The sequence below is a fragment of the Vespa mandarinia genome, chromosome 1, assembly GCF_050613455.1.
Source record: "Vespa mandarinia isolate Hongniang chromosome 1, ASM5061345v1, whole genome shotgun sequence".
Taxonomy (NCBI): Eukaryota; Metazoa; Arthropoda; class Insecta; order Hymenoptera; family Vespidae; genus Vespa; species Vespa mandarinia.
Genome location: NC_140810.1, coordinates 5,838,657 through 5,854,148, shown reverse-complemented (window position 1 = coordinate 5,854,148; position 15,492 = coordinate 5,838,657). Strand labels below are relative to the sequence as shown.

The 15,492-nt window shown below is 32.1% G+C and overlaps 1 protein-coding gene across 5 annotated transcripts in view; it reads left to right on the top strand.

The window, feature by feature from the left end:
• Mp (collagen XV/XVIII-type protein multiplexin) overlaps positions 1–15,492 on the top strand; it is a 205,225-nt gene continuing 189,733 nt past the window's right edge. For 3 of the 5 annotated variants that reach the window (XM_085660434.1, XM_035873604.2, XM_085660431.1), the window contains exon 1: positions 1–1,108. In XM_085660434.1, the coding sequence (XP_085516560.1) occupies positions 1,098–1,108 (11 nt within the window). In that variant the 5' untranslated portion in view covers positions 1–1,097. The remainder of the gene's footprint in view (positions 1,109–15,492) is intronic. The other 2 variants (XM_085660425.1, XM_085660420.1) reach the window with 2 other exon arrangements.

Below are 15,492 nucleotides of genomic sequence, written 5' to 3'. Positions count from 1 at the left end.
TCGCCACCACGTGGGGAGGGAATTTGAATCAGGCGCCACACGGAGGCCGGCACACGAGCGCGAGAAAGTGCCGGGACGCGTCGCGAGAAACTGAGAAGGAAAGAGAGAGAGAAAGAGAAAGATAGGTATTCTGAAGCGAACGAGAGTGTAAGAGAGACAAACCCAGAAAGAGAGAGAGAGAGAGAGAGAGAGAGAGAGAGAGAGAGAGAGAGAGAGAGAGAGAGAGAGAGAGAGAAGGACATACAACGAGCTTAGCCATCTCGAGCGCCGTGCGATCATTCGCACTCGCCGGCTTGCGTTTCCGTCGTACAGATAAAGAACGGTCGTGTCTCTATTCAACTTTTCTTGAAGAATTCTACATGAAAAACAAGATTTAAAAAAAGAGATATAAAAAAAAATATATATATATATATACAGACACATAGAAAACGAGAGAAATATATATATATATATATATATATATATATATATATATATATGTAAAGAAGGGAAGAAGAGAAAGAGACAGAAAGAGAGGAAGAAGAGGAGAGGGATAGAGAAAAATAAAGAAAGAAAGGAAGGCAAGAGTGACGAAAGAGAAGCCGTTGTCAGTGAGTGGCGAACCGTGGAACGGATTGGACACGGACTAGGAGTCCTTCCGCGAGTCCTTGAACTTCAATTCGCCGATCGATTCAATCGTCCCAGAAAAGGTCGAGAATCGAGGCTAATCGGTGTACGTTAAGGACTAGGAAAGGTTGACCTCTCTTATAGACAAGGTCCGACCTTGGATATTAGCGTCGCCACCGTCGCTTTTTCACTATTCACCTTTTCTCAATACTTCCATTATTACATATTATTTTTTATTTTATCTTTCTCTCTTATTTGTTTTTGGTATTGGATTTGCTGTGGTATTGCCACAATTGTCATTCATTTTTTTTTTTTATATCCTTCGAAACCCAAAGGTCGAGGTGTCAAAAAGAGAAAGAGATAGATAATTATTTCGCTGTGTATTTGTGCGTGTGGTCCGAAGAATAAGGAGAAGAAGAAGAAGAAGAAGAGGAGAGGTAAAAAGAGGCCTACGAGATTAACCACCTGTCATGCTGATGGAATGACTCAATATGTGGGCTAGGTGAGTATAGTTGAGAAAGAGAGAAAAAGAGAGGGAGAAAGAGAGAGAGAGAGAGAGAGATAGTGCGCATGATACGTATGTATCTATACGAAAGAGAGAGAGAAAGAGAGAGAGAGAGAGAGAGAGAGAGAGAGAAAGTCTAGTTTACAGCATGCGGTCGAGAGTAGTCGAGGGTGGTAATTGGAGGGAGACGAATTAAAGGGGTTAAACGTTGGCGAGGGTGAATGAGCTACAGGTAGCTCTCTCCGGAAGTTTACAAGATACTGCCCGATAAATCTTCCTTCATTGATTGAATATATCATTTTCTTATATATCTAGTAATTCATCGTAATGATTAATTCGACAAATGAAAGTATTATTTCCCATTGATTTTTCTTTAATTTTTCATTAAAAACGAACTCACCGTAATCAATATTGTAATAAATCGAATTTGATATAAATACGTGCAAATACCATTGAATTTGCTTTTACGAGAGAGGAAATAGGTACTATGAATAAATTGATTTGAGATCGTTTATTCGAAAAGCATTCGAACGTTTCGTCTTGATATGGAAATTCCTTGGTAAATCGTGTTATCGGTCAAAGCAACGTTATCTCTCTTTCTCTTTCTCTTTCTCTTTCCAACTTGTTATATGCGATTCGATTCCACGAAGGGAAGAACGTTTAGGAGAGATTCAAAGTAGTAGACGGTATTAATCTCCGGAATGGAGAAAGGGTATTCGTACGCACGATGCACTGTGCTTATCGGTATGTTTCTTACGTACAACGTACGTACTAAAGACATACATATGTAAGTACATGCATACATAGTTATATGTTCCTTTTACACGGACTAGTAGTGATAGTTAGTAGCGTAGGAAGATGGCGAATAGAGGATGGGAAAGGGTTCAAACTGGCACCATTAGCGGTTAAACGTTCTCCGAAACTACCTTTGTAATAGCATTTAATTAACAGAGATGTGACCTTATCGATTTTAAAGCGGCCGATTAATTTCATTGTATAATAACGCTCGATCGTAAGAGAACCGGAGGCTCTTCTCTCGTTCTATCACGATCTACCTTGAGAGCTTTCATAAATTTCTAACGATATCATACTACATGCCTCAGACTCTTCCTTTCCTTCCTCTCTCTTTTTCTTTTTCTCTCTTTCTCTCTCTCTCTCTCTCTCTCTCCCCCTCTCTTTTTTACCCTCTTTCGATCTAATCTTCTTTTTTCCTTTTCTCTTGCAATAAATACAGAACGTCTTCCGTTTTTTCTTTTTTCCTTTTAATAAAAATCTACAAAGATTCGTCTACTCACTTTATTTCCTCTTTAAGCATAGATTAAATGTCTGATTTTACGTAGGATCATATCAGATTTATATTATAGTCGTTAGGTACTTTTCGAGAACGCGTTAAGCTTGGTTCTTATGAGCCTTGTGTTTTGCGTTAGGGTCGCTTGATTAGAAGGACCGACTTTTTTTTTTTAACACGCATAATAACCGATTTTCACAAATGATCAGATTACATGGGATCAAAAACGTGTTTGTCCTCGCATCCTTATTAACGATGTTGATAGCATATATATATATATATATATGTATGCTTGTTGAATTTCGAATTGAGTTTCGTAAGATTTATCTTTAAACATGATAATCGATATTATGTCATAATTCTTTTAATTTTCTTACATACGTGTTGGTGTAAATACTTTTCAACAATACTTGTTGGTTTTAATGAATCATTGTTTTCTTGTTATCTGTATTATACTTTGATTTCATCCTGTCAATGGAAAATTGATCTACATGATATCTCGATACGAATATATCTGGTGATACGCTAAGTTAAACTTTTCTAGACTTTTCAATTTATCTTCCAATCTTGACAACGATGTGGTTTATTTTCTTGAATGTATCTATTGAAAGTAGTTGCAAAGCATCAAAGAGATATCTCGATCTTTGCTATCCGGAAAAGTTTAACCGGTAAGATTACTTTCTGATATTGGCAGAATGTTTGTTTCGTTACGTGGCCGTCTTTAGTGGAAAAGAAGTAAAGAATTGAGAAATAGAGAAAGCGAGAGAAAGACTCGAGAAAATTGCGTTATCAACTTGGAAAGAACAAATATCCTGTTGTTTAAAGCACGTCCCTTTGTTTTCTTTGAATGAAGTTAAATCCCGATATCAATTGACCAGTTCGCTAGTTTCGCGTTTCCTCTCGTAAGACAAACAAGAGAAAAAGAGAAAAAAACGATCGGAGATAGAGACATTGTCATTACCGGACAAGCTTGCTACCACATTGGAAGATCGACTTTATACGACCGGAAACACAACTGTTGCGCGTTTAACGTTTTATATTGGCCACTATCGAGCAAATAAATACGTTCTGATCAAATATATCACGAAAAATCTACGACACTAGTGCGTTCGTTTTAAATTGTAAATTTGAAACACGTATGAAGAAATACATAGGAAATTATTTTCCTAGAATTTTTAATTAGATTCGTTTCTTTTACATTTATGTATATTGCATTACACAATTATACGAATTTATTTGTTGCCTTGAATAAAATGATAAATTAAATGAGAAAAAATGGATATAAATCCGAAGAAATAAAAAGAATATCATTCGATAATATCTCGGAAAAATAAATAAGAGGATTAAATTTTTTTCTTTGTAATATATAATCGTTTGAGAACCATGATTCTTTGTAAAAATCCAATCGAAAATTGTGTTTTATATATATATATATATATATATATATATATATATATTTATTTGTGTTTCTCTAATTCCACGTCGAAAGATGCCAAATGCCATGATCGTGCTGTTTATTTTACTTATAAGTAATAAAAGTGTTGTCTCATCGAATTTCTTGTTATCATGATTATTCCAATGACTATAAGTATAATGAAAATATTGTATCTATAAACGTTAAAGACATGCATCAACAAAATACGAGCGTACAATTAGTATGACTACTACGGACCGACTGATTGACATTTTTAGGCATTGAATAGGACAAGCGTAATCGCATCGCTTGGCATTCTAACGGATAAGGGTTAAATCGTGGACCATTCGAGAGATTTGAACGTCGATAAAAAGAGAGAAAAAGGAAAAGAAAAAAGGGAATTAAGATTAACCGATAAGGTACTCGATTGAAAAAAAAAAAAAAAAGAAAAAGAAGAAAAAAAAGAAAAAAAAAGAAAGAAAGAAAAAGAGAAGAAAAAACGAAGAAAAATCGAAGAAAATAAATAAATTGACTATGGCTTCTCAGAACGTTTCTCATGTTGATGAAAGTAAAATCACGTGCTTTTTATCCCCTCCTGCTTAGAGACATACTAGAGATCGTTTCAGAGTAGGAAAAAACTAGCTGAAACACGCGTGCCATGTGACGACCTCGCGTTAATCCTGTACAGATCGTATTTACGAGTCGGTGGCCTCGCACGAACGGCCGGTATTCGGTGCACGTGTTCGCTCGTGTCATCCATGCATACTCTCATTTAAAGAGTGTGTGTATAAATGTATATGTTACTATGTGAGAGAGAGCGAACGAGAGAGAGATAGAACGAGAGCAAGAGAGAGAGAGAGAGAGAGAGACAGAACGAGAGCAAGAGAGAGAGAGAGAACGAGAGCAAGAGAGAGAAAGAGAGCAAGAGAGAGAGAGAGAGCCGGGTAGGCGCACGCAGTTATGAAACAACACACGTACATAGAAACGGGTGGATAGGCCACCCTCGCGGTCCTCAGAGCACGTGGCTTGCTCCAAACGACGCTCGTAAACGAATCTTGGAATTTCGCATTGCACGTTGTCGAAGTCGACGAAATCGTAAATAAAATTTTCTCTTGCGGTAGATGAAGGAGGATGAAGGAGAAAAAGGAAGACGGAAAATGAAAAAGGGAAAAGTAGAAAATAGAAGGATAAAGAAAAGAAAGAGCGAGAAAGAGAGATAGAGAGAGAACGATAAGGAATGTAAGAAGGAAAAAGAGGGAACGATAGGGAAGAAAGAAGAGAAAGAGAAAGAAAGAAAAGGGAGAAAGGGAGAAGTTGAAAATCGCAGCAAAATGAAAAGCGATAAATACTTCCACAGCAACTCGTGCGGAAAGGGTTGTAAAACTTTGCGAGTTATCGTCGATTGTACTTTTTTTTTTTTTGTACTATTTTTCCAAACTGCTGCAAGTGTATGGATAGTAAATATTGGTTTACGGCACCCAATTCTATATCTCTCCTAGTTGTAATATCTGCTTGTTATTTCATTGATTGTTATTATTTTTCAAACGAAAAAAAAAAAAAAACATTCTTCTTTGATATTTAATTCTCCACGAGAATTGCATTATTTTGATATTTTGAAATAATTGTGTTTCGCGCTTAATACGTTAAAAGTGTTTTAAACTTTGGATTTTTCAATAATTCAGTGCATAGATAGAAAAATCTATTTATTAACCTGTCATACGATTATCTTACTAAGTTCAAATTTACTTGTTTAATTGTAACAATACTATTTTATACATGTAACGTGAATGTGTAATTTTATATGCCCCTCTCTCTCTCTCTCTCTCTCTCTCTCTTTCTCTCTTTCTCCCTCTCTCTTTCATTTTCTTTTATTTTAAATGTAAACGCAGTACTAACGTAAAATGCAAAAAATACGTCTGAAGCACGGCAACTCATTTTGTCCTCCTCAAATATTCCCTCTTCAACGCTGCAATTCTTTATAACCGCACGTTTCACCAAAGAAAAAAGTTATTTACTTAAAAAAGATGTTTCCTTCGGCGTGAACTTCGCTCTTTTCACCATACTCCCGACGACTTTACGATGCTGTTATCGTAAATTCTCAGATATGTTGACGATCCACTTTGCTTTCTTATCCAGGAGGAACATTCTTGTTTTACTATTATTATTATTATTATTATTATTATTATTATTATTCATTATTCATTATGACATGTTACTTAAATAAGAATTAAGTAAGATGTTAGTAAAACCAACGTGAGATTAAACAAAAAAACAAGTAAGTATTTCACGATTTATTTTAGAAACATCGAGAGCTAAGTGCTAGGAATGAATCATCTATTTTGAAATTAGGAGAATAAATATAATTAAAAAGAAAAAAATAATATAATTATATAGTTTCGCTTCCGTAAAAAAAGTAACTTTAAGAAAATAATTCAGTTTATTATTATTATTTTAATTATTTTATCTATTATTTAGATAATTTATTTTACTAATTTAATTTATTATTTCTATTTTAATTATTAATGAGAGAAATATTTTATAAAATACGAAAATTTATCCATTGAGTTTTATTTAAATTAATTTTAAATTACAATGTAATTTCGGTTTGTCCATTTAGAAAAGAATGGATAATTGTTCTTTCGAGCAAATAAGTTTTTTAATAAGAAATAAATATATCCATAGAAGAAAGATCATGATCGTAATCGTTGTTCGATCGACGAAATATAAAACGATCTTCGACTTATTTATATTATATGGAATCGAATGGCTTCTTCGAATCTTTACACTATAGGATACATGGAGAGCCTTCGTATAAACCGGTCTTAAAGTTGCAGGATGGTGTAATAACAAATGGAAACAAATTGCTAGACCCTTTTCAATGTTCGCAGTATCTTTTACTGTAGATTTCTCCCACGTATACGGTGTATTCTCATTCTTACATTTATTCATTGATGCGATTTCAATTATTCGATATGCGAATTTTCGTAAATGGAAGATTAAAAATTTTCCGAGATCGTTACTCACGAAGATTATTTTTAAATAACCTTCGATAATATTTTAAAATACGTTATTGCATGAATATTATTTATATGTTACCTTAAAATAAAAATGTATTCATTTTAAAATCTGCAATTTGAAAATTTTATTATCTACTTACATCTATTTTTTTTTTTTTTACTTTTATTTAATGTATATTATGAATATTATTTATTTGTTATTTGAAATAAGAATACGTTCGTTTTAAAATCTGCTATTAGAACATTCTATTATCTTTTCTTTTTTTTTATTTTATTTAATATATATCGTGAATATTATTTATTTGTTACTTGAAATAAGAATGTATACGTTTTAAAATTTACAATTTGAAAATTCTAATACTTATTTACATTTATTATTCTTTCTTACATTTAATATATAATTAATGCAAATCAGAAATTCAATCGTTATAATAATTTTCTATTTTTATTATAATGATCGTATCTATTCTGAGATAGCCAAAGTTCTCCTTACAAATAGATTCTAAAAATAAATTACTCGTGTAACGACTCTCGCGCTCTATGAATTATGGACCATTGTAGATTCCAGTAATAGAAAGGAGCCGAATGCGTTTCTACTGCGGAAAGACCTATGGATGTTTTGCGTGTAACTATAAATTCAGTTGAACTCTTGCATTTATACTCAAGTCTTTTAATGCAACATAACATTCTAAATAATTCGTCTATCTAATCTAGGATAGTGCTCGTCGAATTTCAAGGAAATATTGAACATCTATGACATAGAAAAAATATCATTTTTCATTTAACATAATCGATCCCATAAGTCTCATCTTATTATTGGAGATCCGTCACAATCAAAAGATAATTTTTTTTTCTCCTTCTTTTTCTTTCACTCAGTCGATTTTAATTCTGAATACTGTTGGAATAGCTAGCGATAAAATATAAAAGCTCTTTTGAAGAAGTTTTTATGAGACGAAGCGAAGAGACGGCTGGTGGTCGAGAAAAAGTAATTAACGAAAGATCTACGCGCTCGAATGCACCACGTTAGTTTTCTTACGTTCACCAGGACTTTGGCAACCTCTGCTACGAGATAATTAGACCGCATGCGTGTCTAATAAGAAAATATCGTTCCTCCGGGGAAATTTTCGTTAAAGAGTACCTACAATTTTACCAATAACTTTAATTTTCTTTCTGTTTAAACATGATCTTACATATTATGATATTTATTTTTTCTCTGTACAATGTTCATCTAATCGATAAACTTACTATTTTATGAAAGTATCAGTATTTGTTTAATCCTTAATAGAAAAGTTAAAGTAATTTTATTTCAATATTGTTTAGAAATTGTATGATCGGTAATTAATTTCTTTCATTATTTACATAATATATAAGTTTATTAATTGTATTTGTTTTTCTTATTGATTTCTGTGATAATTTTTAAAGATCAAACGAACTACATTTTCTCATTAATAATTTATATCACTTCTTTTTTGTTTTTTTTTTTTTTTTTTTGTGAAATATTCATAATATTATTTACGGTCGACAGATCTCGTTCCTATTTTAAGTGTTTCTTCCCTTTTAGAATATATAATTTACTCTCCTTATTGTTTGAAGACCGTAACGGGCAACGCCTTATTTTTCCTCGATCAGGGTAACGCGCCTTCCATCAACGCCTAGTTAAATCACTATGTATTTACGATTTCCGTATGTCAGATAGCAGAGGCTAATTTACGATTGTCCCTTCAGGGATAATGGACCCTTGAGTAACTCGCTTCATTGTCTAGATAACAACGGATGAAGGCACGTCATGGAAAGCAGACATAAATTCCAATGACGTTATTCGTAAATTATAGCACGTCGTTTAGTTTCGTAAAAAAATATTCTTTATATATACATATATGACGACAAATATGAAATTTTTTAACGAATGAAAATATGAAACTTCATAACGAATGAAAAAGATACAAAATTATGAATCCTTCTGTTAAAAAACATTCTTTTCCGCGTTATATTATTATTATTATCATCATCATCATCATCATCATCATCATCATCATCATCATCATCATCATCATCATCATCATCATCATCATCATCGCCATCATTATTATTATTATTTATTAAGGTACAAAATAATACGAGAAGTTTACTTCCATTGTCATTCTAACATTACGTTCTGACTTTTCCACTAAGCATGTGTGCCCTTGTTTAATTATCTTGACGATACCAACAAGTTCGTTGGTTGAAGTTTAACATTTCCAGCACGAAACGTTGAACCTTCGAACCGGAATGTCCGTTCTTCCGGAACGACGTTCACTCGTTTCATTGCTTTTACCCCTTCTACCGGGCATGAGAATTCGAATCAACCGTTTGGATACCTCTTCCTAAAACAAGTTATTCTCTCCCCCTCCATACACACTTCCGTGCGCGCCTAACATGGCAAATTTCTCTCTCTCTCTCTTTCACTCTGTCTCTCTTTTTATCTCTCTCTCTCTCTCTCTCTCTCTCTCTCTCTCTGTCACTCTCACTCTCTCTTGTACGTTCGTTCTATTTGTTGAATTGTTGGCAACTTTCCACGTTTCATTGTCGGCATTTGTACGCGTGCTTCTTCTTACATCTGTGACTTGAAATTCGTAGCAGGTGTCTCGATAAACGTGGATGCTGCGGAGATCCTCTCAGTTTCTCTCTCTCTCACTTCCTCTCTCTCCCTCACCATCTCTCTCTCTCTTTCTCTCTCTCTCTCTCTTCCTCTTTTTCTCTTTGTCATTTTAGGTTCTCTTTCGACCACTTTCATTTCTTCTTCCCTTTTTTTTTTCCTTTTTCCTACCATTTCTCTACAGACTCTCGAAACGAATTTGGCTCGGACGATGATAATGAGCGAGGATGTATGAACAATCACGCTCTCAGAAAATTCTGCTAATTAAACCTGCCCGTGTGACCGTACGAATTTCACTATTATAATGTATGATTGTTTGTTATATAATTTATGACTAGATATGAAAAAAATTAATAATAAAATTGACAAATATAAAGACGAGTTATACATATATATATTTGTTATTAAAAATGAGAACTTCATTCGTTGTTTAAATTTAATGCTTTTATAAAAGATTATTTATTATTATTATTTTACGTATATGATACCAATTATAATTAATAATTCAAGTTTTTATAAAATTCATATTAAGTCATTCAGTGTCAACACAAATGTCGTCCGTATTATAAAGATTTTGACAAATTATACAATTCACTTTTTATATTAAATAACTATTTAATAGATGTTTCTTTTCAAGGTTTAATTTACATATGTCTCTGTTGAAGGAACGGAGCAAATATCATAATGGCCATATATACAATTAGTATGTGAAACGTCGGTCACATAATTAGTAGAAAAGCAATGCATTGAACGACGAAGGTCGACAATGCAAAGTATCACACCTACGATTTCATTATTCTCGTGAAATATGAGTTCTGTCCTGTAGTCCCATCCTTCTCTTCTCTTCGAATCAACGGGAAATTTCGTCGTCGTCGACGAGGACGATAATGAAACGAGCTTTTGTAAGGTTCAACGATTTTCGCCGACATTTCATTCTCGCGAACACGGAGGATCGCGGGTTGGCAATTAATACGCTAATTGGCGACCTCGCACGCTGATTAATACAACTGTAACAATGTTCTCTTACAACTACCATGATTATACGAATACATATACATTCATCATATATGAATTCGCACTCACTGAGTGAATCGAGAAAATTTATTGAGTTGAGCAATTTCTTTTAGGCCCGTCTCGTTATGTAGGATTCTTTGCTTATTATTGTTATTTTATTTTATTTTCTTTTTTTTTTGAATATTTTCAACTATTTGATTATTTGCAAAACTGTTTCATTTATCATATGTTTTTCTTTTAACTCGTATATCGATGAGAATGAGTCGTATTCGTTAGAAAGATTTAAATTTTCTCCTGATAAAAATAAATCATATGTTTTTCATCTTTGTTAAAAAAAAAAAAAGAATCATTGTATTTTACAATATTCTTTCTTTTACGATTCATTAAAGTATTTAAATTCTTCTTTAGCTATATTCTTGTCTCTTTAATCTGACAATTTAATTTTTAATCGAAATTTAATTAAATCTTATGTCGTTCATTGATGAAAATTTTTCCGAGTTAACAGGTGAAATTTTCGATAGTTAGCGTTTCTCCTTTGACAAGAACTTTCTAACGTTAAATTATAGTTAATATTCCAAAATTTACTAACAATTTAGGATAGGTATTTACTTGTATAGCCCAGGGATGTAAATTATGTAAAGATCTTTCAATCGAAGTAGAAACCCATAGAATTATATGCCGTAAACGTATGAAAGTAATCAGAAATTTTTAATGAGAATATTGAGATTTAATATTGAGATTTTTTTCTGATTACTTAATAATATTTTAGGAATTTTAATTTAATTCTTTTTCTTTGAAGGATATCTTGCCTTTGCACTAAAACGATTAGAAAATATTTTACGCTATTTATTTCTGAGCTTATTCGTATTCAAGAATATAATCTTTTTTCTTTCTTTCTTTTCTTTTCTTTTTGCTCTTTTTTTTTTTTTTTTTTTTTTTTTTTTTTTTAGTTTAACGACCGTAATAATATTTATTTCTGTCGCTGTTTTAACGGTCATTGTTCCGAGAACGTCAAAGTCATTTCGGATTTCGCCGAGAGACACGTGGCTCTCCTAAACGTCGGTTTATAGATAGCGTCGTATAGTAAGAACGACTTACGTACGAGTTCCGCACTCAACTTGCGACCCACTCTCTGAATTATCGACCTTACTAGTTATAGTTCCGTAAACCGACCTCTAATACTAGTAGCTCATTTTGGATGGTCTCCAAACTTCTTCGACATTCATTAGCTATATCCGTTGTGGATCGAAAAAAAATCTAAGAGATAATCAACGATCAATTTTTGAAATACAATTTTTTCGGTACTATTAATAAATATATTATTAAATATATAACTATATATTATTAAATATATTTTTTCGGTAATATATATATATATATATATATATATATATATTCTTGTTTATAATGAAATTTATAACATATATCAATATCATTCAGTTTTCACAATAAATGTAAAAATATTAATTTATAAACATTAGATATATCATTTAAATAAAATTAACAGAATTGAAAACATGTCTGATTATATTTAGTTATCTGATGTATGAATATAAATAATTTTAACTGTTCTTCGCGATTCTCTCGTCCTTTGATATTTTATTATTTATTATACGCAGGGATCAAAAGCGAGAATCTTTAACTCTTCAGACGTTCCCTTTGATCATCGGAGCCAAATGACAGTCTTTAAGATTTTTTCTTTTCTTTTTTTTTTGGACTCTCCATTCATATCCATATAATGTTTCAAGTGATATTAATCTTCTACTTACGCTCCGTTCGCTTTCTACAAGTATAATAAAGGTGTTGAATTTTAAACAAGAATTATAATATATACCTAGGTAACCCTGCGATGACAACTGCGAGCATAAACTTTTTAACGATTTTATAACATCGACGCTATGAGGATTTAGTTTAATTAAACCAAGTTTCGGAAGATGTTGGGTATTAAGTCGAAGTTCGAACGAATTAACTGGAATTACGAGAGCTTATGTAAGTTTTGAAAACTCTTTTGGATCCTCCGAATCTTCCGTAGAGCTTTAATTACGTGAGTCTGTATCAGACTGTGTAAAACTATTCGACTTATTATCTTCGTATCTAGAAAATTTAGAAGCTATCTGACATTAATCTCCCGTTAGTTTTAACTAGTGTTTATGTTCTTAATTTATATCATGAATTCTATCACTTTTTATCATTGGAAACGTATAAATAAACCTTTATTATAGTTTAGTAATTTAGTTTACTTTGAAATTTATTTTATCATAGAGATTAGATAGAAAAAAATGTTAACTTTATGAAGAAAAAGTTCTTTAAATCTTTTAAAAAATATAAATATAAAAAATATTAAACGTCAAGTTTTCAGATTTGTATATTCCGATGTTTCTTCTTTTTTTATTTTTGCTTTTTTTTTTTCTTTTCTTTTCTTACAAAGCAATAGCATGAAATGGTCTTCTAATAAAATTCATCGTATTATCGGTTTATTGACTCCCCCATTGGGTACCATTACGTTTTCAATGCATCTGTCGGGGTGACGTTAGTTATTTATTCAAGCGGACTTCGCCAAATGAAACAAGCTCGATAACAGAGGGCTGAGATTGAAAATATGCATACAATGGACGCTACCAGTTGGGTCCGCCCCACGGATTTACAATTTATCATTTTCAAAGTGGTCATTCGTATTCAGGATTATCAGAGCAGTTGCCTTTAACGGGTATCGGATTAATCGTTGGAACGAACTTCAGCTTTTTTTTTTCCTTCTTTTTCTTTTCTTTTTTCTTTTTTCTCTTCTTTATTCTTTTTTTTTCTCTTTCTTTTTTTTTTTTTTTTTTTTTTTTTTACCGAATTGTTTGTCGCAGAAAGTAATGGAAAAATATTTTTTTCATAGTCGTCGGAGGTTTTATTAAAACTTTGCACTTTGGTGCACAGGCTGCCAATTTGTCCTTTCGAAAGCTGAAATAAATTTTCTCTTTTGCTACTTTCTTTTTCTGTCTTGTTTTTCTCCCTTTTTTTCCACCCATTCGAAGTCGTTCCTTCCTTCTGGATTTTGCGGTCCAGCAACCGTTGATCTCGCGGGAACTACGACGAAACGTAAATCGTTGCGGTCGCTTCCGCCTCTTCGAGATTTATGGTCACGCAAATGAAAAAGTGTGGAGAATGTGCTAATTGTATCCGTTGATTAACCGCTGGTGCCACTAATCTCTTGGCTTGTTCTCTGTGACGTCGACCGCAAACGAACTTGACTTTATTTTTTCTTTTGGATTTCCTTTCTTCTTTTTTTCTTTTTTCTTTTTCTTCTTTTAGATTTATATTTAGATATTAGAAAAAAAAAAGAAGAAAATTCAGAATACAAATTTTCATGGATGTTTACTTCAAACTTTACACGTAAAATTTCAAATATCGAATTGCTAATTATGATTGGAATTTATCAAATTGTTTTTCAAAGTTGTTAGTAATCTTACAAATTTTATAAAGTAATTTTACAAATTTGTTGGCTAAAATATAAACCATAGTTCAACCGTTAATATCCGTTTTTGGATAATTATTGATAATATAAATTAAATTAAGTTAATTCGTTTTCTCGGACGTTTCGATATGAGATAAGAATAAAACGCTTGATAAAGTCGCTTCTCGGTATTCGAACATTCACAATAGTGATCGTAATAGTTAGATCATTCTTCGTGGATCACTCAAGAGACATAAATACATATTTATTCATCATATGTGACACATGTTAATACAATTTTTTGATTAATATGACGATTACTCTCGATCAATTGCATACTTTCACGAACGTTATGATAACGCTTTCAAGAATATTTATTGAAAGATTTATTATGGTAATAAAAAAAAATGTTGGAGACAAAAAATGAATGGTTCGAGGTCGATGATATTTTTTTCTTCGCTAGTGCATATGCACATTCATTATTGCAAAAATATGATCATGAATATGTAGTCTACTTTAAGCCATTCGTTTTTTTCCTCTAACATTTTTTTTCTTTTTTTTTTTTTTTTTTTTAACTTCAATCAAAAAAGAAAAATATCTATGGCTTGTTGCAGTCAGATTAATCTTCAGAGATTTTTTTCCAAAAACCTCGCAAACTAATAATTTTTCGACATTATACGACATTTGTACTATAATACTTTTTTATTCAGAATGACACGAGAAGTCAATTATATGCAAAACGAAACAACAACAAAAATCGTAAAGTTTCATTTAAAGAAAGATACCGATGATTTAAAAATCTCGAAGAAAAGTAACTTTGAGAAAAAATGAAAATATTTTTCACCTTGGCACTTTTTTCTATCGTAAAAACAATCAGCAAGATGTTTAACAAACACAAGTTAGATGGGACATCTTGTATAGTACCTTAATCTAGTGTATTAATTATATAATTTACAAATATATTTCACATATCTATTTACGATTTATATCTTTAAGCACGATATCATGAAACGTTGAGCCTTCCAAAGAAAAAGAAAAATTTTTATCTTTTGGATTATGACGAATCGAATACGAAAGAGACGAAAACGAAGGAGTTGGTGTTAACTAGTCTTATTTTAGTAGAAATAGCATAAACCCTATGCCATCGTTTCCTTGAGCATCATAGTCGTTGTTCTTAATTATTCCTATAATTGGAAGTAGTAACGTGTACGGTAAAGCTTTTGGAATATTCTTTGTATTCTTTTAATACCCTTTTAATGGGCGATATTCTCGAGCAGTAGGTTAATAGGGTGTCGTCCTTGCTCGTTATCATTATCATCGATGCTGTGGCAAGTGGTCAGACGATGTACATTCTCATTTCGCGAATCGTTTCTTGTTAAATAGCCAGGACGATGAAGTTGAGATGATCTTTCAAGCACGCTACGTTGGCTTGACTTATGATGTCATTATTTTGTTGTAGGCCACGTGTCCAACCGGAAAACTAGAGCTTGAATCTCGTAGGAAAATCGTTTTACATCATCCTTATTCTACTTATATTCGTTGTTATTAAAAAAAAACAAAAAAAACAAAAAAAG